The sequence below is a fragment of the Rhipicephalus sanguineus genome, chromosome 3 (genome assembly GCF_013339695.2).
Source record: "Rhipicephalus sanguineus isolate Rsan-2018 chromosome 3, BIME_Rsan_1.4, whole genome shotgun sequence".
Lineage (NCBI taxonomy): Eukaryota > Metazoa > Arthropoda > Arachnida > Ixodida > Ixodidae > Rhipicephalus > Rhipicephalus sanguineus.
Genome location: NC_051178.1, coordinates 8,462,682 through 8,490,249, shown reverse-complemented (window position 1 = coordinate 8,490,249; position 27,568 = coordinate 8,462,682). Strand labels below are relative to the sequence as shown.

General features: G+C 46.2%; 1 protein-coding gene across 1 annotated transcript in view; it reads left to right on the top strand.

Annotated features, from left to right (window-relative positions):
- Nucleotides 1-25,174, top strand: part of LOC125756261 (uncharacterized) — a 65,529-nt gene extending 40,355 nt beyond the window's left edge. The window contains exons 3-4 of the mRNA XM_049413136.1: nt 6,475-6,646; nt 22,694-25,174. Of these exons, the coding sequence (XP_049269093.1) occupies nt 6,475-6,646; nt 22,694-22,845 (324 nt within the window). The 3' untranslated portion in view covers nt 22,846-25,174. The remainder of the gene's footprint in view (nt 1-6,474; nt 6,647-22,693) is intronic.
- The last annotated feature ends 2,394 nt before the right edge of the window (nt 25,175-27,568 follow it).

Genomic DNA, 27,568 nt, shown 5'->3' with positions numbered 1-27,568 from the left:
TTGTGGAAAACTTTTCCAAAATTGCCGAACCTCTTACAAATCTAACAAGAGACGACGTGCCCTTTATGTGGGATATCGAACAACAGGAAGCCTTTGACGAGTTAAGGAAACGCCTACAAGCTTCTTCAGTCCTTGCCCATTTCAATGATACTGCGGACATTGAAGTTCATACCGATGCGAGTAATGTCGGCCTCGGCGCCATCCTAGTCCAGTGCCGAAACTGTGAAGAGAAAGTGTTAGCCTATGCCAGCCGCAAGCTCTCGAAAGCTGAGACAAACTACTCTGCCACCGAAAAAGAGTGTCTTGCGGTCATCTGGCTAATAAGTAAATTTCGACCTTACCTCTATGGTAGACCATTCAGAGCAGTCAGTGACCACCATTCCCTGTGCTGGCTCGCAAATCTCAAGGATCCGTCAGGCAGACTAGCACGATGGAGCTTTAGGCGGCAGGAGTATGATATCACTGTGGTGTACAAATCCAGGAGAAAACACAGCGATGCCGACTGCCTGTCACGTGCACCAGTCGACACAAATGTGCCAGAGGACGAAGACTTCCCGTTCCTAGGCATCGTCGACGCATCGGAAATCGCTCAACAACAACAAGATGACCCAGATTCGCTGTCGCTTATACAATGCCTCCAGAGACTCGACATTCAAGTCCCGCGCATTTTCTCCAGAAGGCTCCCTTCGTTCTGCCTTCGAGAAAGTGTACTTTACAAGAGGAACTTCAAGCCCAGCGGCGAAAAGATTTTACTGGTCGTACCTACAGCTATGCGAGAAGAAATTCTGCACGCATTTCACGACGAACCGACATCTGGACATTTGGGTGTGAGCCGTACATTCGCTAGAATTCGTCGGAAATACTATTGGCCTAAGTTGATAGCATCAGTGCGGCACTACGTCAAAACTTGTCGTGAATGTCAAAGGCGCAAAACTCCATCCGTGAAACCAGCAGGCCTTCTCCAGCCAATCAACCCGCCGGATGCCCCATTCCAACAAGTCGGGATGGATCTCTTAGGACCTTTTCCGACATCATCTACAGGCAAGAAGTGGATCGTTGTAGCCACAGACTATCTGACCCGTTACGCTGAGACTGATTCTCCGTACAGTGCAGCAGATCTCGAAGTTGCCAAGTTCTTCATCAACAACATAGTCCTCAGGCATGGTGCGCCCATCGCAGTTATTACGGATCGTGGAACAGCTTTTACTGCTAACGTAATGAAATGTCTGATGCGAATGACACATACAGATTGTAGAAGAACTACGGCATACCACCCTCAAACAAATGGATTAACGGAACGCCTGAACAGAACTCTAACTGACATGCTTTCATTGTATGTCGATGTTGAACATAAAATGTGGGATGAAATATTGCCCTACGTAACCTTCGCATATAATGCAGCCGTTCAAGAAACAACTCGAGTTGCGCCATTCGAACTTGTATTCGGCCGAAGAGTAACTACTCCATTGGATGCCATGTTGCCACTAGATGATGAAACCTGCTATCCATCTGACCTAGACGATTTCTTGCAAAGAGTTGAGGAAGCACGACAGATGGCAAGATACAGAATATGCCGCCAACAGCGTGTCGATTCCAGTCGGTACAACCAGCGACGTACTGAAGCGCTTTATGAGCCCGGTGACAAAGTGTGGATATGGACCCCAGTGCGCCGCCGTGGACTCTCTGAAAAGCTTCTCAGCCGATACTTCGGCTCTTACAAAGTACTCCATCGTGTAAGCGACGTCGCTTACGAAGTAAAGTTCAGTTCAGTTCAGTTTAATACCTTAAAGACTCCCAGGGGGGTATTACATAAGGGGTGGTTACATGAATAACAAATACAAAAGTGTCCTTTGCAAAAGTGTATACAATGCAATAAATTTGTTATTCTAAAGTGTTGTTAGTACACCACTGGAACCTTTATTACGCACTGTTAGTTTCAATATATTCCGTCAGACGCTTTAGAAACACAGACGGGCAGGTGGTAGCAACAATTTCCTCGGGAAGGCCGTTCCATTCTGAGGCAGTTCGAAAAAAGAATGAGGATGAAAAAGTAGTGGTTCGTGCACGTGGACGCGAGACTTGGTGCGAGTGACCTAGGCGGCTAGATGTGCGCGCTGCGGGTGAAATGTAAGGTGGTTGATGAAGAGAGCTGAAAAAGAATTTGTGGTAGAGCGATAGGCTGGCGAGACGGCGACGATGGGCGAGAGGTGAAAGATCGCTTTGTGATTTTAGTGACGTGACACTGATGTCATAGGAATACGCGGAATGAATAAATCTGGCCGCCCGATTTTGAACCGCCTCTAATGCTTCGGTGAGATATGCCTGATGTGGATGCCAGACAGATGACGCGTATTCGAGTTTTGACCGAACAAGTGTTTGATAAGCGATTAGTTTTACGTGCTGTGAAGTATGGCGGAGGTTACGTTTTAAGAAACCTAATGTTTTGTTAGAGGCTGATATGATATTAGTGACGTGGGTGCGCCAGGATATGTCACTGCATACAGTGACACCCAGGTATTTATATGATGATACTAAGTCGAGTGGTATGGTGCCTATTTCGTAAGGAAAGACCAGGGGGTTTAGGCTTCGAGAAAATGACATTATTTTACATTTTTTTGCATTAAGAGACATTAACCAGGTGTCACAGCATTTTAATATGCTATAGAGGTGTTCCTGTAGAGATTTTTGATCGGTTATCGTTCGTACACTGCGATAAATAACACAATGATCTGCAAACATTCTAATATTGCTAGTAACATGCAGTGGAAGGTCATTGATATATATGAGGAATAAAATTGGTGCAAGGACGGAACCTTGAGGGTGTTACAGGGACAGGGCTTGACAGGTTATTATTTACAGTGACAGACTGTGAACGATTGTTAAGAAATTCCGTTACCCATTTGACGACAGCAGGTTGCAGGTTAAGACTCGAAACTTTAAGTAGCAGTCGCTTGTGCGGTACCTTGTCAAAGGCTTTAGCATATTCCGGGAAAATTGTGTCAGTTTGTATGTTCATGTCGAGGTTAAGATGTATATCATGCAGGAATAGTGCCAGTTGTGTGTCGCATGAGAGGCCCTTTCGAAAGCCATGCTGTGAAGGATGAAAGAAATTATTAGAATCGAGGAAATCCATGATGTGGGAGTAGATGACGTGTTCCATGATTTTACAGGGAATGCTGGTTAGGGAGATGGGACGATAGTTTAATGGAGAGTTTTTATTGCCGGATTTGTAGACTGGAACAATCTTACCGGTTTTCCAGTCATCTGGAATAGCTGATGTGGAAAGCGATTGTGCAAAAATTAATGATAAATAGCATGAAACTTCATGACCGGTGTTTTTCAATACCTTTGTATTTATTTCGTCTATTCCAGCTGATGACGAAAGTTTGAGGTTATTGATTATGCATGAAATTCCATATACGCTGAAAGTAAGGTTAGGCATAGAAGAAGTTATTGTGCTTGGTGGTAAGGAAAGTGGTGCGTCCAGCTCTAATGTGAGAACGGCGGCAAAAGCAGAGTTGAACACTTCAGCACATTCGGCGTCAGACAACGTTTCACCCGAATCAGTGGAAATGACAAGATGCCGAGCGTCATCAGCATTCACCACCCTCCATAATTGCTTTGGATTATTGATAAGCATATTAGGTAGATCAACCTGGTAAAAAGTATGTTTAGCATGGCGTAGTGCAGCAATATAGGCGTTTTTAGAAGCATAATATCTATCCCAGGCGCCCTGGTCTTCCCCGCATCTGGCAGTACGGTAAAGACGCTTTAGAGTATTTGTAAACCAGGGCTTGTTTCTGTTGGCGCTAAAACAAGCCCTAGGAATAAATTTATCTGTCAGCTCCCTTAGCTTGTCTTTTAAGCGTGTCCAATTGTCGTTAACTGAGTGACGAGGGTAGCGATGCGGGCTTGTGTGTGTGTCTTCTTCCCTTCGTCCGTGTCTCTTCGCGCTCACATCCAAGAAACACTGACAACAAAAAACGTTTATTTTCATTCACCAAGCCTACTTATATACCTTCTTTTGCACACGTGACCACTAGCATATAACATGAAAAACGGTTAACTGAGTGATCGTGATAGGTTGCCTCAAATACGGAAAAGAAATTGTGAAGTTCTTCATTTATTTTTTCATAGTCGCCCTTATCATAGAGTCTTACAGTTTTCTTATACGTCTCGTGTTTTTGCAGGGTGTGTGTAAAAGTGGCGAGGATAACTTTATGGTCACTAATTTCTGGAAGGTAATGAATAAAGGATAGGCTTTCAGGTTTAGTCGCGAGTATCAAACCAAGAATGCTGGAAGATTGCGGTGTTACACGAGTTGGCTCAGTTACCAGTTGGGTTAAATTTATGTTAAGGCACAAATCAGCAAATTTACGCGCTTCTGTCTGTCCTGAAAGTTCAATAGAGGTCACGTCGTTCCAATCTATTTGGGTAAAGTTAAAGTCCCCGAAGAGAAGTATCTCAGCTTTTGGGTGCACCACTAGTAGATTGTTGATGGCAGTACTAAGTTCAAGGCAGAAATCATAGTTAGCATTGGGAGGTCTGTAACAGACACCAAGAAGAATTTTGTGTGGGGTTGCGTAAACGACTAGCCGTAACATTTCTAGAACGGACGGTATATCGATTACTTAGCATGGCAGTTGCCGATCAATTGCTAGAAGCACACCACCACCACGCGTATCAACACGGTCTTTCCGATAAACATTAAACTTTGGTAAGTCGGCAATGACTTCAGCATCACTAATCTGAGAGGTAAGCCATGTTTCAGTTACTGCCAGTACATTGCAGCCAGATGATAACACAAGGTTCGATGTGATGTCGCGTTTTGGAAGATAACTGCGTATGTTAGTGTAAAGAACCGATATCATGGTTTTATTTTGAGACGTAATAATGGGCGTTTCATTTGGTTTGCCACAGCGAGATTTCATTTGGTTTGCCAAGTCCGCTGGACACGAGAGCCCAAGATGCCGCAATCCCACGGAGGTGGTACACATAGTCCGCATGAAGCCCTACTATGAAAGATCATCCGAAAACGAGTGAGGCACACCAGAAATCCTTTTACTGTCTGACGCATCGGGACGATGCGTATGAGGAGGGGAATAATGTCGCGACATCTTGGCCGCATTCAAATAACGCGCCTATCCCCGTGCACACAGGACACTCATGCGCGCCGTATTGTCGTGCCGCGCAAAGACCATAGTGGCACGCGCACCTGGTCGGACCCGGCTCGCATGCGCCACGCGCTCTGAGGAAGAGAGCGCAAGGGCCTCTTTGGTGTTCGACTGACTCGCAGTTTTTACGACCGCAGTCACTTAGAGTTGTGGGCACAGGTTCGCCCTTAATAAATACGTTTGTTGGACAAGTCTCTGTGCTTCAGCATCGCTACAATATATATATATATATATATATATATATATATATATATATATATATATATGGGGAAAGTGAGAGAGAAATGTGGAAGAGCTGTAGTCGGGCCCCCGCCCCCTCTGGGAAAAATGAAAACTCTCCGCCTATGCTGGGGACTCGTAACTGCTCGAAGAGGCTGATTTGCTGCTACAAAGTGAGCTCCAGAAGCTGCATCGAAATAGCTTTGGTCAGTCACATCCCTGTGACTCATAAATAGGCGGTAAAATTTTCAGCAGCAAAAATAAGCGACCCAAATGACTTTTGAACTTAGCAAAAACGTGGAAAATTTTTCAGACATATTTATGATGGCCAGAAAACATTGCTGATGGAATGGCCCCTCTGTTGCTTTGTTTATTTATTTATTCATTTTCATATACCACAGTCCTATTTAGGACCCTAGTAGGAGCGGGAACAGGCTTGTAATGCAAGGAGGTAATGGTAAAACAGGTACACACACTTAGGAACAATTGAAGCAGCTTATGTGTCGGTAGGATGCTCTTAGGTTGCAACTAAAAGACCTTTTAGTGGTAAGCAGCGAGTTCAGAGTCGTGGCCTCGTGTTGCTGTCCACAGCACACGTGTGTCCAGACTGGCCACGATAGCTGAAGTGGCCCCTAGCTCTTGCATTCTCTTGTACTGTGTATGGCCAACAACAGCTTGTGGCTTGGTGGTCACAGTCCTAAACATCTTGTCTCTTTATGACCACTGACTTTGGGGGAGGCCTTTCTTTCTTCACTTCTTGCTTTCCCTGGGGTGCGCCAGCATAGGTGCTCACTGTGAAAGCTTGTTTTAAGTACACGTGAGGCAGTTCATCTCTTAAGATGTTTTTGCATAAAGTCCATAAAAAAACCAAACGTTCCCTTGTTTTTCGGTGCATGCGAGAATTCATCTTAACCGAGACCATATTAACAGAAGTTTACTGAAAATTTCGTTTTACTCAAGTTTGTTGCGTTGGAGGTTTGACGTGTCTGTGTTCATTCGAATGGTTAGAAAATTGTCATTCTCAAGTGGGACAATCTTTGCCAAGGTATATTTAAAAGCTTGCTCTGTGTGTATCTTGCAGGAAGACAATGCAGCAACCACGATTGACGATGAAACTGAGATTATTTGTTCATTGTCATCTGAGCCAAAAGAATCGGCAGTGCCCATGGGTCTGCAAGATGCCACAACACAGACAGATGAGGCTGCACAAACCACTGCCAGCAGGGAGGTGCAGTGTTGCCCACTGGTAACAGGTGAATATATTTCATTGCGATCTCTGCAGAAGCCCCAAGAAGGCAGACTCGGGCACAATGAGGGGGAAAAGTCTCCATCTGCCAGAAGGGCCTCGCCTGCCTAGTGCGAGGGGGGATAATGCAACGGGCTTCTCCTAGGTTCGCGCTCAATTAAGGACAGCCCTGCTGCAAATACTTGCAAAATGAGGGAAGTTTTAACTGTTACAGTAATAATCTTGGACAAAAAGAAAGCACAGACACTTGATGTGTTTACAAAATGTGTACAGTGAGTGCACATAGCACGTGGTTGTCGCATTTGGAAGCGCTACCCCGAATGCTCCAAACTGCAAAAGAGAAATGCTGCTCCTAAGTGTAATATTTGTTAGTGATTGCTCTGAACCTACCCCAAAATGGCGTCGGGAAACTGAAAACACTGAACCATGTGACCTTCCAGCAAGCCTGAACGAAACCGACAGCAAGCTGTATACTAGTACACCAGTATGCAGCTTGTATACTAGCATGTTGACAATGCCACAAGTACTAACATTATATATACCTGATTTAGCTGTGTAGTAATACCTCGTTAACTCGAACTCACATATCTTGAAAAATCGGCTAAGTCGAAATTTTCCACAGTACCGAATGATTTCCCATGGTGCAATGTATTTATTGCCCTTATCTCAAAGTATTTCCATGCCCACTTTCGGTTATTTCGAAATCTTGACTGAGAGTGGAACAAAAACTTAGCCGCCGAACCGTTTCATGAAACACTAGCGGCAAAATGCCCTACGTTTCGCAAGGTTCATGTGAGGCTGCTGATCTTAGGACAAAGCTGACACTGTTCTAGAATGTGAAGTCAGAACCTAGCGGCATAACAACTTTGTTATGCAACCCTGTGTCACGTCATGTGACGCTATAGACGTGCACAGAGGCAAGCCCTGCAAAATAGCTCGGGTCATACACGTCGTTTTGTTTACCATCAGAGATGCGATTTCAGCATTTCATTTACGCAAGGCATGCCGCGCGGTTTTTTTCATCAGCCGTGCGATGTGGTGAGGATACCGCCACCAAAGCAAAGCAAGTCACTGATGCTGCAAAGAAACTTCGCCCTAATCAAAGAAGCAGATTCGAGGCTCGAAATTTCCGGACATCAAAACGGCGCTGATTGTGTGGTTGCATTGTGCGAGAGGAGCCCCTCGCAGTCGCAACATTCAGATAAGGCGGATTCTCTGGACTTGCGGTGGGCTGCACATATTTCACCTACAACGTCAGCTAGTGTGACCCTTTTCTTGAGTGAAACAACGTGGCGTCACACACAGTGATCGCAGCAGTGTTGTCGCAGCTACTCAACGGGTGACGACATCAGCCGAAACATGAAACATGCTTCGCTTGATGCGAAATAAAGTTGAGTGCAGCAGGGTGGACAATCACCACATGTGATGTGTTAAGTAACTCGAGAAAGCTTTGCTGGGTTCAAGTGTTACTGAGAGGCAGACCAGCCTTAGTCGGTCTTTCTGCACTAAATAAAAAGGCAGTGGAAAAGGCAGTACCGAAAAACACAGCGGGTTGATAGCTCTGGTATGTCATTATTTTTCTTCAAAACCTTTACAAAAAGCTAGTTAGGCGCTCCTGTTAAGAAACTGGTCATTAGTGATAACGTTTTTAGATAGAACTGGACTTTTGAGTGGAATTTGCGCAACTTGCTTATCTCGAAATTTTTTCTGGTTTTTACTACTTCGAGTTAAAGAGGTACAGTCGAACCCACTTATAACGATCCCACGTATAACGATCTATCGGTTATAACGACCATATTTGGGTGCACTTACGATTTTCCAATGCTAAACATTGAAGCTGCGTCCACATATAGCGAATATTTTTCAAAGCCTCCTACTTTTACAACGAACACTTCAGACACGGTCGCGGTAAAAATATGGCACATACGAAGCGAAAGAAAGTTAAAACAGGCCTTCTAAAGCGTGAGATGGGCGCGCGCTCGCGCGTGCCCCGCTCCAGTTTACTCTCGACTAAGATATCCCTGATCGGCGAGCACCGCACGCAGATTTCGGACGCTGCGAGCGAGGTCGCTAACTTTCGAGCCTTTTCTTCAGTGGCAGAATGGCAGTGAGGGAAAAAAAAGGAGGCAGCATGAAGCCTTGCGGTCAGCTTTCGCACGGTAACCTTTCCTGACGCCGTTCTCTGCAGCTACGACCGCCTACGATGAACCAAACAATGCCTTGGAACGCAAGAAGGCATAAATGCAAGAAGTGATAACCGCGATAACTTTCATCGCATAAAGGTTCACTGCGTCCCTAAACTCGTCGACGCCACAATGTGCCGCAAAAGGTCGTCCGTCTTTTCGGTAACTGCAGAGACCGGTCGATCGGTGATAACGATTTCCGCGCGATTGCGGCGATGCCTTCGCGGAAAAGCATCAGAAAAGAGCGAAGGCGAGGTGGCGGTCGTCGGTGAACGTGCAGTTATGACTTATAGCCGAGAACCTTATATCACAGTCATCTGTAGATATCTGCTCGGCTGCGCGTGTGGCGCACGCCGTACGCTGTGCGGATTGACGGCGGTACGAGCGCGCCATGCTGCCGTTCGCAAGTTCGCCGCCGCCGCGTCGTGCGAGACCGCTTTAAAGTGCGCCTCGCTTTGTAGAAACGAAAGTATCTCGCTGTTGTTGAGCGGCGCGGGCACCGAGAAATTTCGATGTACTGACAGCGAGCGTATACTGCATGTTTAACTAGGTGAGAACTCAAGTGCGCCGCGCATCGTCGTGCAGGGCCACGAGAGCATCGAGGAGACGTAGAGTGCGCGTTGCTTGCAGAATGCTTGTTTTCACCGCGTTGAACGAACAGGCTACTCGCCGCACCTGTGCACGGTCCGGAGTGAAGCAGGCACGAAGAACGTACAAACGCGCGCATACGGCATACAGCAAGCGACCCGGCAGAGACTCCGCGAGCCGAGTAGGGGACGCGCTGCACGCAACTAGCCAGGGGTGATCGGCTCCACGTGGCGGTACCGCGCTTCGGTGAAACGGTGTCAGTTCTCAGCAAAGGCGGGTAATTCACTCGTGAGCACGTAGCGGGCGTCGTTTCACGACGCGAAAAGGCTTAGCTTGTCACCGGAGGGTTTGGGTGCACTTTAATAAAAGTGCACAGAAAAAAAAAAACGGCTTGGCCGCTAAGCGCGCGTTTTTAAAGGCGAGTCCATATACAACGAACTACTGATATAGCGACCACTTTTCGCGACACTTTCGAGTTCGTTATAAGCGGGTTCGACTGTATTACTGTATTTGTACCTGACTAGCAGACTATTTTGGGGAAATGTATGTGAGATTAGTTTGACATTTTTCTGATTACTAACTTCTGCTGTAACGACTTTGATGTGTGACATTACCTTTACTTGTTTATCATCTTTGACCTCATTTATGCCATAAGAACTGGCATTTTACGTGTATAGCTCATTTAGCTGTTTTTCTTTTTATTTTCATTGCTGGCTGTTTTGGTGAAATATGCAAATAACATATCCCTTTGATCTTGTACCGATGATAAACTACTGCTTTGGCTACAGATACATACATGTAATCTTGGCTACCTTTATAATTTGGTGCTCAGCTTTATCGCTCTTATATCATTTCTGCCACAAGTACTGTTACTTTAAATAGATGTACTTCATCATACTTGGTGCTCAGTGACCATCCATCTGCTTAGTTACCTGTTTCTTCCAATTTGCAGTGATTATTCTGCGTGAAGTATTTTTAATAATAAATGATAACGTTTATGAGATGCTTAAATGCTTTAAACTTCAGGAGTTGTTTGGAGAATTTTGCCATCTGCTCCAAAAACACCAATGGCTGCTCCAAACTAGCATTTTTTCTGCTTTGCAGCACTTATGGCTGATCCTAAGCACCATTTTTTCTGGTTCAGAATCTGCTCCAAAAAGCAAAATGGCGCTTCCATCACTGAAAAGGGTATCCTCAAACCAGCTTCTTACGTGGAAGGCAGGCAATTGCTGAGGGGGTTTACTGAGTTCGTATGAAGCAACAGTGACGATCGTAGCAACGTCAGGCAGGGCGTAGCCAGAGAGCGCACCGCTGGTATGAGCCAGTCGATGGCGATAGGCATTACCCTTGCTATTGAGAGGTAGCCATCCCGGCGACCTAGAGAGAGGTCAGGGAGTTGCAATGCGGCTTGAGCCTGTCAATGTGAACTGTCTCTCACCTGCGACGATGGAGATACATGGTTGACCACATAATTAACGGGAGACGTTTGCGCAACCACGCGGTAGGGTCCATGGCACTTCGGAAGGAGCTTAGACAAAAGGCCAGGGGCAGCAACTGGCAGGACCCAAAGCCACACGAGGGTGCTGATTGCGAAAGGGTTAGAGTCACGACGCTGTTTTAAGTGCGGAGCACTTGAGGGGCCCAGCTTGTCGGCCATCCGTGCATCTCATGTGGCGTGATCATGCTCACAGTAAAGCGCTCAATACAGGCCTTAACAAGGCTAGCAATGCTCAAAACCAGGTTAAAATGAATGAACAAGGTCTAATATAATATAATTAACAGAAATAACCAAGAAGTAATCGCAATTATTAACTAAAGATCACCAAAAACATTTCGGAAACCTGCGGCTTACTCCGAGGCCACACAAAAGAGGGCACTACTGCCTCACCAAGCAAGAGAATGCCCCTCCTCCTATGCTTCGCCAGCGCTGCATTGCCACATCTGATGGGGGAAACAACCTGACGAAACTTGCTGCAGACAATGCGTATCTCAGCTGCCGTAACAAGCAGGAAGTTGATAAAGCGCAGCAAAAAGTAGCGCACGTCACACACTGAGCAGAAGAGTTGAGATCTGGTCCAGCTGGTTCATGATACTTGAAGAAAGTCAGTAAAAGAACAAGAATATGAAGTTGGGCATGTTGGTAATGCATAACTGATCATGTTGCGCAAAATTTGACACTGGCCAAGAGAAGGGACGAAGACGAGCGCTTACTTCCAACAAGGTTTATTTCGAGGAACGTACATCTCGAAATGCGAAAAACAAACAAATCATTCGAGAAGCCCGCAACTGCCATGCGCGAAAATCTTACATTCTCAGGAAAGACCATTCTTTTTGACAAAGCCCGAGAGAAGGAGTGCTGACACAGTTCAGCCCTAATCTACAAATCCTCTCTGCCTCGGTAATTTCTCTTGTTTTATTTCTGTTTTTTCCCACGATAACGGTGCCATGCAAAAGCGGCTTGCTGCCACACGTGCTGCAGTGCAATGCCAAGAAACCATCGCGACCATTCTTGACATTACAAGCGTGTTCCCAGAGCCGGTCATTAATACAGCGGCCAGTTTGTCCTATGTACTTCTTGCCGCATGAAAGAGGTATTTGATAGATTGCATTTGCTGTACATGTGACGAGCGGGATTTTGTGCCGTTTTGAGCAACCTCGTTTTGCATTTGAAACATCCTTAGTGCACAAGTACGACAGCTTTTTCGGGGCAGAAAATACCACCTTCACATTGGCCCGCTCCCCAACCTTTTCCAAGTTGTGGGAGACTCCATGTAGATACCGAACTACAGCAAGCCTCTGAGGCCTTACTGGCTCATCATGTGGGAGGGCTTGTTCCGAGAGTTGAAGCTTCTTGACCAAACTTTCCGCGACTGAAACCTGTACGTGAGAAGGGTAACCGACATTGGAAAGTCGCTCTGCTTGCTCTTTAAAACTGGCGGCCATTAGATGGGGGCAAGACTTTTGTAATGCACTGCGAAAGCACAAGTTTACAATACCTCTTTTAACGAGTTTTGTGTGGTCGGAGTGGTACAGAAGCAGAGGTTTGTTGCTCCTGGGCTGGTACGCCCAACAGGTGTGGTCTTGGTGAAAAGTAAAGGCTATGTCTAAAAATCTGACAGTGTTGTTAGTTGACAACTTGTAAGTTAGCAGGAGGGGTTTAAATCGCTCCTTGATGAAATTGGGGATGTCTAAAGCACAAGACATGGGGTCACAGTCAAGAAGAATGAGGAAGTCGTCAACAAATCTATAAATGCGCGTGATATTCTTGTCACATAGGTCGCCAGAAACGGTTCTGTCCAGCTTCGCTAAAAACAAGTCATTTAAGATTGGAGCAATACATGACCCGATGCATATACCCTCATTTTGAAGGTGGGGCTTCCTGTCCCATTGGATAACGGTAGCTCTCAAATAAACGGATAAAAGTTCTAAAAAACTACTAGACGGCACACCAGCACTGTTCTGAAATTCTATACTACCAAACTTGTCAATGCATTCTTGTACACAACAAAGAAGTGATTCATAAGGCAGCGAATAATACAAGTCTTTTACGTCAATGGAAAATGTGCACATGTGCTGATTAGAACGAGGTAGGATCAAATCCAAAACTTGACCGGAATTTTTGACGAGAAACAGGCCGTCTACTGCTAAAAGAACGGGACACCCGTTCTTTTGCTGTCTTTTTTCAAGTATCACACACCGAGTTTGTGAATTGGCCTAACAAGATTCTACTTGTGCCAGGGACACCCTACATGCTTACCTCAAACATTAGAGTCATCGACGCTTTGGTAAACGGAGCAGTGGGAACTCTACAAACGGGAATCGCTGGGTGCTCATGCAACCCACTTCTTCCTCGGGTTTTACAGTAGAGGAGCTGCCATACGTTTTTTTGGCAACTCTGTTGAGCAGACGTCAAAGAACAGGCCTTTTGTCGGCATTTCTCGGCCTACTGAGCGACCTGCCTCTTTTACTGCTTCCTTCCTTCGTGCTTGCGCAGTGTGCCACCCACGGACACAGGTTGGCAGTCAGCGAGGTCCGAACAGTACAAGAGAACCGTATCAGTGGCGCTGGAGGGCCCGTGGCCATAAAGTGAAAAGAGCGGGGAGAATCCAGTAGTGGCTTGGGAGGTGGGGTTGTATGCGTATGTGAAAAATGGAAGCTCTGGATCCCAGTTGGAGTGGACTTACACAACATACGTCGGCAACCGTAGGAGTGCACCCGAGGGGCGGCCGCCCCCCCCCCCCCCCCCCTAGTCGCCTAAGAGGGGGGTGCAAAGTCTGCCCCATAGATTGATTTAATAGGGAGGGGGGGTGCTGTGATGAACCTTCCCCCCCCCCCCCTGAAAGGGAACCCTGCGCACGCCTATGTCAACAACATGTGACCAAGAGTTCGGTTAAATTGCTCCGTGAAGCCATTGGTCTATGGGTGATAAGCAGTGGTGGTGCGGTGAATAATTTAGCATGCAGATAGGAGTGATTGCAGTACATCTGAGAGGAATACACGGTGCTGGTCACTCAGCAGTTCACAAGGTGCGCCATGACGGAGAACAAAGCTGTGTAGAATAAACGAGGAAACACCTTTTGTTGTTGCAGCAGGTAAGGCGGCAGTTTCAGCATACCCTGTCATATGGTCGGCGGTGACAACAATCCATCGGTTGCTAGCACCAGTGCATGGAAGAGGCCCGCATAAATCCAGCGTTTCTCCGTGTTCTAATTTCCCACTTCAACTAACTAGTCCACTTGGAAAGGAGCGGACATATAGCAAATGTTTGAAGTTCGTTACGAGGCTTCCACTTGGCTGCATCCAGTAGCTCCAGCACGTCTCGCCATTGGTCCGATCTTGCTCCGGGACAGTGTCAGCGTCGTCTACTGCTAGCATATCGCAAGGCCACTGCTGTTGAACATCGCGCTACTTAGGGACGCGTTTGCACTCATTCTGTGTTCACAGGTTGACAATCATTTAGAAAATAATTACGCTTTAGTTTGGCAGCTGCAAGCGGAAGCTCAATCCACAGATTATGATAGTGCGCTGTGCTCGTCGCGAACATCGCAGGCGCATGTCTTGGACTGACACGTGGTTGGCGGTTCTAGTTATCACCACTTCGGACCTCGTGACGAAGACCGTCGTGGGATGACTCTTTGCACTCGCGATCAGTCATGACGTACTTTGAAACATCAGGCACCGCGGCCACGCACACCGCGATCGAGCTTACTGCTCGAAGTCGTTGCTAGGCACGACACAGGTTGAAAGCGCAAAAAGACGAAGACAGAGAAGAGGCTTGACACACACGAGCGCTGTGTCATGCCAAACCAACAAGCCCAAACAGCTACCCTAGTCGTTGCTAGGCCTAACTCCGCTCACGGCGCCGCGATGTACGAGACAAATCCGAACTTTGCAGGCATGTCTGCTAGCACGGTACCTCAGCTTTCGTGACAGAGACTACTGTGGAACGACTCTTTGTACTCGTGATAGAAAATGGCGTACTTTGAAACATCGGGCACCATGATCGAGCTTACTGCTCGGAGTCGTGGCTAGGCCTAACTCTGCACATCGTGCTAGCGCACATGCGAAAGCGAAGAAGCTACTATGTGCTTCGTCACAAGCAATGATTGCCATCTCCCACTGGCTCCTTGGAAAAGCAGATGGGCATCTCACGCATCGGCAGCGAACCCCCCGGCCAAGCTCGTCGCGCAGCGACCGCTCGGAGCACCGGTGGAAGGGTGTGGCAGTTTCGCACGTTGGTGACCCAAAACGCTAGACCAAGCACGCTGCATGCTGATTTATCGTCATTATATTTTTTTTTCCTTTATTATAAGCCGTTATATCTGTTTTCCGGAGGCTTGAATACTTCGAATAGTAAAATTCAGGTGCGAATTGAATCAAATAGCAAACACTATTTGAAAAATATTAAAAAGTCCAAATATTCGCACACCCCTACTAATAACCATGTGCGGCCATCGGCATGGTAGTTGCAGTGGTATAAAAGTCCGCCGCGGATAGTGAAATGCTGTACCTAGCACCGCAGTGCTCGAGGTGCTGACGCTGTTGGAGGGCTTGTCAAAAAATTCAAAATGGTGGCAATTCATAGGTTCCTTCGTTGCTCCGAGGCCATGTCCATGATATCAAGTGGCAGCATATCATGACTGCAAGTAGAAGTGCTCACGTCTGAAATGAGTGGAATCCGGGAAGGGGCGCCAGCATCAATGTCTGCGTCCAGAGCGATATACGACGCGGATGTCGTATTCCTGGAGTCAGAGCTGCTGCCGCAAGCAAAGCAACCTTCGGGCTGCCTATCACTTCAACTCAAACTTTATGATGATAGGGAAACACATACAGAGGTATGTGTTATCAGTTGATCGCCTGCAAGAATACGGGGCTCGCGACCGTGGGCAACCACTCCCGGCTGGTCAAAATACGCATGTCGTGCGGGAGTCATGGAGCTCCCTTTCCAGCACCCCTCTATGCACCTTTTGCACAGTGTAGACGGCCAGTGCAGCCGCGATCTTCCGCAGCGCTCACAAGCTTTCACTGGGGCTCTTCGATTTTCGAGTTCTTGTGACCTGCGGGCTGCCAGAGCCAGCCAGAGCATGTTCGTTTTTCTCGAGTCACTCCACCCCCCATGCAGGGCACTTCTGGTCGGCGTTCGTTTTTCTCGGGCTGGGCGGTTCTGGTTACACCTTCGCTAGCCTTTGCTTGTCATTACGAGTGGCGGCGAGCATTTGGAGCTAATGTTTATTGCTTTTCTTATGTGTACTTCTGTGAACAATGTGGCAAACTGTCGCGTTCTAACTGTGTCGTGCACATGTCTCAAAAGTTACGTAAATGTTCATACGCACGTATAGAGACCCCTTTCGAGTTTACTTTTTCGTAGTAGTATTCGGTGGTGGTGTTGTGTGTGCTTTCTGTGCACTTAGCGAAGACTATTGTGATCGAACTAGCTATTCCGCTCCATCGTATGTTAGGGTGCGTGAACCCCATGGGAACTTAACTATTTCAACCAGGTCTGCGATGTCGATAGAATACACTGATTGAATACTAGCGATCGCGACAGTGTTTTTTGTGTGATCCTCGTTGATAGCGAATATGATGAATGCAACGGTACCTGAAGTATTTAGTAGAAGAAATAGCACCTTCTTATCACGTTCAGGGAAATGTCTTTCGCACATACGATCTGTCCTTTGCAGCATGGGGCCTTTTTGTGGTATGGTACGCCTCCATGGCTGAAGCCTTTCTTTGTTAGCTGGCAGCGTGAAAAGCGTGAACTTCTCTTTGGAAGATTTGTAGCCACTTTTTCAAAAGGGCGCAAAGCACTTGCCCATTCTTCCGCAGCACAAAAACACTTGACACTATGACATTTTCAAAAACGAGCTCAGAAAGCAATGGCAGCAACACGAAAAAGTGCGTGCACTGCACGGCTAACGTAGCACGTCGACAGAGAAGGCCAAACCCCATATGCACGAAAATACACTGCACAGCGACGAGCGACGCTATGAGCGACGAAACGGGCCGTTCGCGCGTCGTGTCGGGTGGTCGATATTGCGCGATAACTGGGTTTTTCAGATTTGTAAACCATCGCCCACGTGCCGCAGGTGCTTTGCGGAATTTGCCAGCAGCCCGCCACGGTCCTCAATCCGGCGCGCCATCTCTCGGCACGCGGAAAACGAGAACATTAACCGCCTCCCCCCACCAAGCGCTCCCTTTGCGTCGTTCACCCACCTAAGTATTTCTTGCACCGTGGATCAGTGTTACTTTCAATCTCGGCGACCCAGTCGAATTCTCTAACAATTAAGGCATGCTTCTGCTGCGCCTAATTCATTCGCGGAAACAAGTGGCGTGTACGCCAAACATGAGTCTCTTGCATTCTTTCCTCCTGACAGTTCTTCTGATAGGTTTTGTTAGCCTACAACACTGACCTTAGGAGGAGGAGGAAGGAAAGCTTTGACTTCGCACCTTGCAAGAAAGGAGCTAGGACTAAGCATGACACAGACTTGCGCACAACCTACAGAGATGACTGAAGCACATCTGACGCCTCAATACGAGAGGCTCACACAGACTCCGGCGGGCCGAGGTACGCTGGTCGCGAACGGCGTGCGAGCGTACATTGATCTACGGGCCAGTATATGTGGTATGGTATTACGTTATGCTACGGCGCGTCGATGTGAAAAAACTGAGATGAATTCAGAAATGTATACATTCTTTTGTTGCTTATTTCATCGTAACTTTGTCTTCTTCCACCTCTTAGTAATCATGCCATGCAGTATGTACGCGGTTATCACCTAGTAGCTCAAATAAAAGCTCAGCTACATGAGACTTTTGGAAGTGCCACTTAGAACTGGAAAAGAGGCTCAGGCAACATCTGCCAAAACGAGTCGAAGACGCGTCACACAGACGTTTATTTTAAATATAACACGCACCTGTGGTACCGATACTGCCACATGTCTCAAGTTAAGACAAAGCGCAAGCTGGGCAATGCGTGTGTGCAATGTAGTACGTGATAGCCGAGCAGGTTATCCTCGAGCTCTTTTGGGGACACGATCACTTTCGCGAGATTTTGCATCGTGTTGTGCAGCGATTGATACATGAAGTGAGCAGACGTGAGCTTGTTAAGCCGTTAGCAGCGCGGCAGCTCAGCTTGTATCGTTCTCGAGGTGCCGTGCATTTGTTCATGGACGGGGCAAGTTGTGCGTGATCTTGTGAACGTGCATAATGGTATCCCAAATGCGTATGCTCTAGAATATCATTTCAGCTCTTCAGCAAACCTAGCCACATATTTCCAAGCGGGCAATGCAGAAAAAAACCAACGCTTATGCGGTGCAAAGTTTCGTTTGCTGCCACGGCGGTAGGATTCCTTTACATTTACGCTGGCTGTCCCAGCGTTCGATTTTGCAATCTTCAGGCAGCTTCGGGTTGTCTCGGGATTCCAACACTGACCACGGTGTTGTTTCCTGTCCCGACTGGAACTAGCTGACTGACCCTCTGGCTAACTCTGGCTGCCAGCAAACTGCCAGAAGTCCAAAAATTGAAGATCCCCACTAGCGCATAGAACATACAACACGTGGCGCGATAATGTCAGTTGAACTTTATACGAAACATGATGGGAATTAACGATGTGATGAGGGCACTCGTATGATTTCGTTAAGTCAGGAAGTACGTAAAATTGAGGAACGAATTTTTCTGTCCTTTAAAATCTACAATTGTAATGTAGTGTCTGCCGAAAGCTACCGCGGCATTTTATTTGCTACTAATACGCACCTGCACGTGTGAAAAGCCCGCGTGGGCAGCCCGAGCATGAATTTTTCCTATGTCCGGGTGATATAGGCGAGGTAGATGGCCATGTGTAGCTATGGCAAGCTGCTGATATTCAAAGACAGGGAGAACGGGTGCAGTAAATGTGCAAGAGCAGACAGATCAAGAAAGTGCCAAGGAGGCGATCACTGCCATCTGTCGCACAAACCATTTAATAACCAAAGGAACCACAGTTGCAGGGACAACAAACCACTACTGCCCAGCGCCATTTGATAAGTAAAAGCGCTATCAACTGCAGCAAACAGCCTCGTCAGAATAAAACTTGCGCCGTGACTAGGGTGGCAAGTTGCTTTAACGCAATAACGATACAGCGCACGTCCAAAGAAGAGCCGTCTGTGTGAAAATTGGAAAGAAATCGCTGCATTCGTGCTAATTTATTTCCGGAAAAACTTGGTTAAATTCAGGTCAGTGCCACAAAAGCTTCGTTAATTCAAGTTGATGACAACCTTGAACCCTATGGGTACCTGCCGGGGAATAGAAATTGCTTTGTTAGATCAGGAAATTCGTAAAATTGTGTTTTGTGAGGTCGAGTTTTAACTGTAATTACTATTGCAATTATGCGCTTTCACCTGAAAAGTGAAGCATTGACCTAGACACCAAATAATTTTATTACCGGGGATCTTCGATTTTCCGACTTCTGGCAGTTCGCTGGCAGCCAGAGCTAGCCAGAGGGTCAGCTAGCTAGTTCCGGTCAGGACAGGAAACAGCGTCTTGGTCACGTGTGTGGGAAGCCCGAGACAACCCGAAGCTGCCTGAACATAGCAAAATCGAACGCTGAGACAGCCAGCGTAAACGTAAACAAACGCTACCGCCGTGGTAGCAAATCAATCAATCAATCAATCAATCAATCAACTTTTATTTCTCATAGAGAAATATGGGGTGACGGAAAAAAAGCTGCAGTACTGCGGCTTGACAAAGCTGCGGCCCCTACAAAGTCCAGCAGCAAAAATGATCAACAACACAAAAATTGATTTTGCTGGAAATAAAACATTTGATTTGAATGCACATTGACAGGAAGAGGCAAATGTAGAGATTACTAGGAAAAACATGAGAAGATCTGGTCTTTATACATCATTATACATAGTAATACACATTCATAAGACTTATGGAAAAGAGGACAAACAAAAGAAAAACACGAACAGTTGTAGGTAATGTTACGTGTACAACAGAAGTTGATAAATAATCCAACAAAAAACTGCAAAGGCAATAAATCAGTATTACATTGAGAACATGAAAAACGTTAAAAACATGCCGTAGTCATTGGTAAATGACATGAACGTAACATTCATTTGAATGAAACTTTGCGCCGCGTACGCGTTGGTTTTTTCTGCATTGCCCGCTTGAAAATATGTGGCTAGGTTTGCTGAAGAGCTGAAGTGGTATTCTCGAGCATACGCATTTGGGATACAATCACGTGCGTTTGCAAGATCATGCGCAACTCTCCCCATCCACGAACAAAAAAGCCAACCAGCGCACGGCGCCACGAAAGCGATGCAAGGTGTGCTGCCGCGCCGCTAACAGCTTAACCAGCTCAAGTCTGCTTAGTACATGTAACAGTCGCCGCACAGCACGACGCGAAAATCTCGCGAAAGGGATCGTGTCCCCACAAGAACTCAAGGATCTCTCGCGTACTACGTCACACACACGCGTTGACCAGCTTATGTTTTGTCACAACTTGAGACATGCGGCAGTATCGGTGCCACGAGTGCGCGTTATATCTAAAATAAACTTCTGTCTGATGCGTCTTCGACTCGTTTTGGCAGACGTTGCATGAGCCTCTTTTCCAGTTCTAATACCCCTGTCACACGGGCACCCGTGAACTCCGTTTAACTCCCTCGTCTTTTGCTCGAGGGAGATGGGGTTCGTGCCACACGGTCACCATTTCGCTGAGGAAGTTAAATGGAGCTTTTGGTGGAGGGAGTTCAGTAATGACCATTTCGGCTTGATGGAGTACTGTCGTTCCCAGCCAGCTACTGCTACGCTGAAAACTGCACTAGCAAAATCGTCCTAATGAGCTCAGTTATAATTTTAAAATGTATGCTCTTTTTTTCGCAGCATTTCAAGCCCCGTAGTGTAAGTTTTAGTTGTATTTTTTCGGACATCAGCGCTTGTACTCTCCACACCAACGCCTCGCCAAGAATAACAGAGAGCTGAGCTAGTTGGTAAGTATTCATTCTAAAAAGACAGGGCGTGCAAACAAGGACACAAGAAAGAAGTCAGGACACCACAAACGGCATTTGTGGTGTCCTGACTTCTTTCTTGTGTCCTTGTTTGCACGCCCTGTCTTTTTAGAATTAACGCCTCGCCAAGCCGCCGCTGTGAAGCGTCGCGCCATATTTGTTTCTGCACGTGTGAGGCGCACGCACAAGCACTGTGACAGCAATGGTGCTTCCAAGCACTTTATCAACACACAAAAACACGTTTTTCTTGCTTTAAAGGCGCCTGCACAGGCAAAAAATGGGACGTTTCGACGAGCGCAGCAACGCTGTTTCTGCCCCATGCGGCAACCGTCGAAAGCTTGCACCTAGCCATGTAGCATGGCCACAACTCCCTTCTGGTTAAGCTCCATTAAGGCGTTCAATGCTGAACGGAGATAAACGGAGTTCGGTGGTGGCCGTGTGACAGGGTTATAAGTGGCACTCCAAAAATCTCATGTAGCTCAGCTTTCATTTGAGCTACTAGGTGATAATCGCGTACATACTGCATGGCATTATTACTAAGAGGTAGAAAAAGACAAAGCCGACGATGAAATAAGCAACAAAGGAATGTATACATTTCTGAATTCATCTTTGTTTTTTCACATCGACGTGTCGTAGCATAACATAATAGCATACCTCATATACTAGCCCGTAGATAGAAGTACGCTCGCACGCCGTTCGCAACCAACGAGCATCACACAAAAAACAATGTGGCGATCGCTTTTAGCCAGTCAGTGCATTTTATCAACATCGAAGACCTAGTTGAAATAGTTAAGTTCTGACGGGGTTCACGCACACAAACATACGACGGGGCAAAATAGCTAGTGCACAGAAAGCACACACGACACCACAATCGAATACTACTACGAAAAAATAAACTCGAAAGGGGTCTCCATGCATGCGTACGAACGTGTACATAACTTTTGGGACATGTGCACGACACAGTTAGAACGTGACAGTTCGCCACATTGTTCACGGAAGGAAACTTCACGGGGCACATAAGAAAAGCAATAAACATTAGCTCCAAATGCTCGCCGCCACTCGTAATCGCGCCATCTCGCACGGCGGAACGGCACCGAGCGTAAGCACAAGCGAAGGTGTATAGTCCCCAAGCGCCCGCATTGCAATCCGTTGAGTCCTCACAAAGAGGGCGGCGAGCGCGTATCGTCTCTTTTCGGCGTCTGCTAGCCCGAAACCTTCCAGAGAGCTTCCACGACTAAATTGTCCTGGAAGCTTCTGGCGACCCTCGGGCTCTTCGCGGGTCGCTAGAACCGTCCAACCCGAGAAAAACAAACGCCAACCGGAAGTGCACCGCGGGGGGGGAGGGGGGGCAACTTGAGAAAAACGAGCGCGCTCTGGCTGGCTCTGGCAGCCTGCGGGTAGCCAGAAGTAGAAAATCGAAGAGCCTCACTGTGAAATATTTTCAGTTTGTCGTTTTATGAATAGGGGGAACTGCAGGAAACCTATGCTTACTAAGGCATGGTATAATGTGCCTGTGTCAGTGAGCACTAGTCATCACAATGGTGGCAGAAAACCATGAATGGTCCTTTGCTCCAGCATATGCCGCATGTGCTGACAGATCCACCCAGGCGCACTGCAAAGCTGCCACTTTTCTAGGCTTGCTTAGACCACATGCATAGTCTTCCATACAAAGCATGCTCATCATGTCAGCGTAAAGCACTATCTACATGGTACCTGTGCAATAAAAGAGAAATTTCAATGGGGCGTGATGTTTCAGCTTTCAATGATGGCTCCCCAATAACGCCTGGCTCTTTTTTCCAGAGGATGCAGTGCAGACAGGTCTGGTGGTGATGTCGAAGGAGGAAATCTGCCAGCTCCTCACCCCCGACTTTTTTGCATCCCTGAAACGAGCCGAGTTGGGCCGGATCCTTGGCATCGTAGCTGCAGTTGTAGCACAGGACTCACAGCACTGAAAGCACCATGGCTGTGGTCATCTGTCAAATACTCATCATACACACAGCCGTGCGTCCAACAGCACTTCCATTTCCACTCCAGAGGGCTTTAATAATGCACATAGGTAATCACAGTGTGCAGACGTGTTGTCTCATTGTGTGTTATTGGCATTCCTCACCTGTTGTCAACTGAGTCTTTATTGACATTGTGCATTGGCTGCCAATGTAAGAGTTACATCTTTTACATTTTCAGCTTATATTATGTGCTTCTTGTTTCATGTGTAGCGACTGTACAGCTTGCAGCCGACTGTAAAATACCGATCAACGTTGGGAATAATGCAGGAAACATTGGTGAAGGGGCTCTTGCTCAGAACTGCCAAAATGTTCTGAGGTCGTTTGATCGGTATTTTACAGTATTTGATGCATACCATATGAACGTGTGCTTCTGCATCTGATCCAGTCCACATAAAGGGAGGATTTATAGAAACCGGCTCTACTAAGATCCTTCTTTTGGACGTTCTTTTGCGGGCATCATCTGCCAGATACCGGAGCATGCCTCTGAATGCTTTTAATTGGGCTGCAAGTTGATAAGGTAAAGTCATGCATGTGTGTGATACATTTAATGTTTCTATGAACGGGTGAGAAAGTTCAACAGTGTGGCTGGTATGCTTTCTTGTCACCATGTTTTGTGTCCTCATACCTACCGCTCACTGCAGCAACTGAATTTTGGATGAGGTGATCACAGTAGGGCTTGTTGCTGAGCTAGTTGGTTGTCTGTCTTTGCATCGTTGCAGTTTTTTCCTAAAGATCACAGCAGCGATGGCCAAATTGCAACTCTCACCAAAATATGTGTTGTACATACAAGTCTCCTTTGTTTAAGATGTAAATTAGACAAACACAGAATTTAGGGGACACTGCACAAAAATCTGATTGGCCATTGACCTCCTAGTGGTTTCTTGGTTTGCACAATGGTGTTTCTGCCTATTGTAGCTCATCACTGGGTGTGTGCTGGGAGAATGCACAGGCCCGTTTTTTGGAAGATTTAGCAGAGTGTCAGTCTAGTGTTTTGCTGCTACGTTAGGTTACCTATTTCAAATGAACAGCCTTTGCTGGACGGTTGGTTTTCCTCTTTCTAGATTTTTGTGCCCTCATGCTTTCCCTTGTCAGGTTTTTTTACAGGCTCGCACTAAAGAAAGAAGTAATTTTCCACACAGTTTTTGGTGATCACTGGGGCATCAAGAATTGGTTACGATAGGGTGCTAGCTCTTCTAGACTGAGAAAGCATAGTGCTATACTTCTTTGCTTAGATTAAGTGATGTGGTCTTTTTCACTCTGATACATTCAGTGACGGCTATTACAAAGTCAGCAGCATAGATGAGAGCACTTAAATTGCTTCAGTTGGCTGGCAATGTTTGAAATGTACAGTTAGTCCTGTGTCCAGTTTTTTCATGCACATATTTCAGCCACATTTCTGTTTAGTAACTCATTTAGGCTTTCTTGCAAAATTTCGCTTTCTGCCCTTTGAATATGGTAGTTCATTACAGAGAAGTGTGGGTAAATAATTGATTGTATTTTCCTTCACAAATATCAGCCTCATCAATATAATTTTTTTAATAAAGACTTGTGCAACTGTAATTTGCACAGTCTTGTAACTTCACAGTTAAAATGGTCAGATTCTTTCTTCCTAAACGAGGGGATTATCTATTTCACTGCTGATAACATTCTATTTATGGTATTGTATCATAGTAGCTTGCGTTTGGAACCTTTTTTAAGTGTCATAGCAGACATATTGTTAAAGCAGTGCACAGGAAGACACATTCATGCACTCATAAAGAAGACACAGACGCAAGCACTGTGTAAAGAAGCACTTGTGTTTGCATCTTTGTGTGAGTGAATGTGTCTTTCGAGCACTGCTTCCTCAATATCACCAACTAGACCATCATTACATATTACAATCATAGTGGACTGCAATTTTGTTCTCGCAATGGGCGCTTCACACTTTTTATGTATGCTCTTCTTTAGTGTCGCTTTGGTGTGCACTATTTAAATGAAATTCATTGAGCAAGTCAGAGTAACACCCTCTAATGGTGTTGAAACTTTTAAATGCTATATCAGTAACTGCAGCATTTATGATCGGAGTGCTCTTCACACTTTCTTCCTTGTTTTTGCTGGTGTAAGCACTGCCACTTCTCAGTTTATAATCGAGTTTCATGGCTTGAACATATGTTCCTTTGTCATTTGTGAAACATAATCACTGTATTGAAGTAGTTCTTTTTTTGTGATCAACCTCCAGGTGTACATTTTAGTCTTGGACCTGAAACATCGAAATAAATGGTTGTACACCTTTTAATGTTGCTTGTGCATCTGTATATATATACAGATATTCCAAACAACTGTACAGGTCTCTAACACAGACCTGTACAGTTGTTTGGAAACTCATGCAATATTGCAAGCCCACATGTCTGGTGTTTGTCTGGTACAGTTCTGTTATCAAACCGTATTGAATGCAATAAGACAAACTAAGTGATACTGCTCAAGATTCAGCAACCCTACAGTGCTCGAAACAGGCCTATTTCATTCATGCCCACATACTTAGTGCCTTATTCTTTTTCTAATACAAATATCAGGCATTGTGTATGAGCTGGTGTGAATAAATTAAGCACACTGTACGCTAGAGAGGAGGCAAGTGGGGAACAGGTTGATTGGCGACGGCTGGCAGTACACGCACATAATATGAAGACAATGTGCCCCATTTGGGTAGCCTGTCTGTACTGTTGTGGTGGTGCTGAAGTCGAGAAGAGCGTGGCATCCTGCTGGTTGTACGTGCAATACTGTATATAAGAACAGTTAATGCATGCTAAAATAAGAGCAGAGACATTTTGAACGCTGCACCAAACTTTTTGCTAACATGAATGAATTCATGCGCACAGGGAGTAGAACTCTGTAATCACAAGAGTCCAAGCTGCAGTTGTGAAAATGAACTAAGAAATTGTAAGTTGCTTATAACAATAATTCAGGCCCAAGAAGGAACCCCAAAAGGCAGAATGATAAGGAGTCAGAAATGCAAAATGCACTGGCCAATAAGCCACTTCATTCCACAAGTTACGAAAAAAAAGAGGGCACTGTTAGATAAGCCTGTGTAGTTACATTTAACTACAGAAGGCACAAACCCAGGATATTTTTTTTTCTAGACGGGGTGAGGGGGTACCTTTACCAGTACAAACGTGCCCACCATTTGCCAAAAGGCGTGTAAACTGAGCAATCTCACTGACTCTTATGGTGCATTCAGGCGATGGACCGATTCTGGATTTGTCGTGGACGCGAACGGCTAATCCACAGATCATCCACCAGCAGGCGCATCCACATGACGGAGAGCGTCCTAGCATTAGTGAGCCGGATTACTCTCGACCGCAGCCTCTGCGCTCACCTGCGCCCACTGCCAGCAGCCCGGTTTGAGAGTATTCAAAAACATGGAAGCCGACAGAATGCGAAGCTCGCCAAGCTTTGTAGAGCGTCGTCGAGGACTGTAATTTGTTTCGGTGAAAACGGTGTTGTTGGTGGAATAGCTAGATGGGAAGAAAAATCTGCTTTACAGCTGAAGACTGGTGAAGACTGACCTCGCTGCTGTCGCGCATGGGGCCCCGCATACGAAGGGAGGATAACAGGTACCGACAATGCACTTCTGCGCATTATGTTTCCCTCTCTTGGTTCACATCTTGACCTTAAAATCAGTGTTCAAACACGGGCCGTGTTGTCAGACAACCACATTCGGCGACGTTTTTTTTCTAGTGGCAACCCTAGCAGTTCTTAATGCTTCGTGAGGCGCCCTGCCTTGATAAAAAGTTAGTTCATATGTAATCAAGTGCTTTGATTGTGTCTCTGGCAGCCGCTGTCCCTCGTCACCCCTCACAACTGGTGCAGTCGACGCTGAACCATGCCTGAAACGTCGGCCCATGCCTGCCAAGTCTCCCGGATTACCAGGGCGACTTCCTAATTTTGACCATTTTATTTTATTTATTTTTATTTATTTAGAATACTGTAAGCCCGTACGGGCTGTTACAGGGTGGGATTTGCACATGCAATACAGTGAAATCTGTCACTGTGAAATACAGTACTCCACAGGAGGAAAAATAATTAACCAAGTAATTAAGGAAAGAAGATGTAAGGGGTATTCAGAAGGGGGACAAATTCTCGGGGGATAAAGGCGGAGCCTAGTGACGTCAGCTCGCGAGGAGAAGTCTCTACAAATGTCCCCCACTCACATGGGCGAGGCGAACGGAGGGGGAGACCAGTGTTACTAGACTACTCTGGTGGCTTGTACCACCCGTTTGACGAGCTGCAGACTGGGCACTAATGACGCAGAACTATCGATGGTACTATCGATACTATCGATAGCTGACTCACTATCGTACTATCGATGGTAAAACATACTATCATGGTACTATCGGTAGTATAAAATGAACAGCGCGAACTCATTGCAGCATAAACTTGGTTCCCCACGGGCGTGGTACATAGGTGAGCCGGAGGAGCAGGCTGTAGGGCAAGGAAGTTGACATGCTTGTGTTGTTTACCAAAGTGCTTTGCTGACACATGATCATAAAGTCAAACTGTTCAGTTGTAATGAAAAGGAAGCCGTTACATGTGGTGGAACTACGCAGCTTCAAATTTACATCGCACTTTATGATTTCAAAATAAAAATAAAATATCAAGAACTAAGTTTGTTAACTGTAAGGTGTAACTGGTT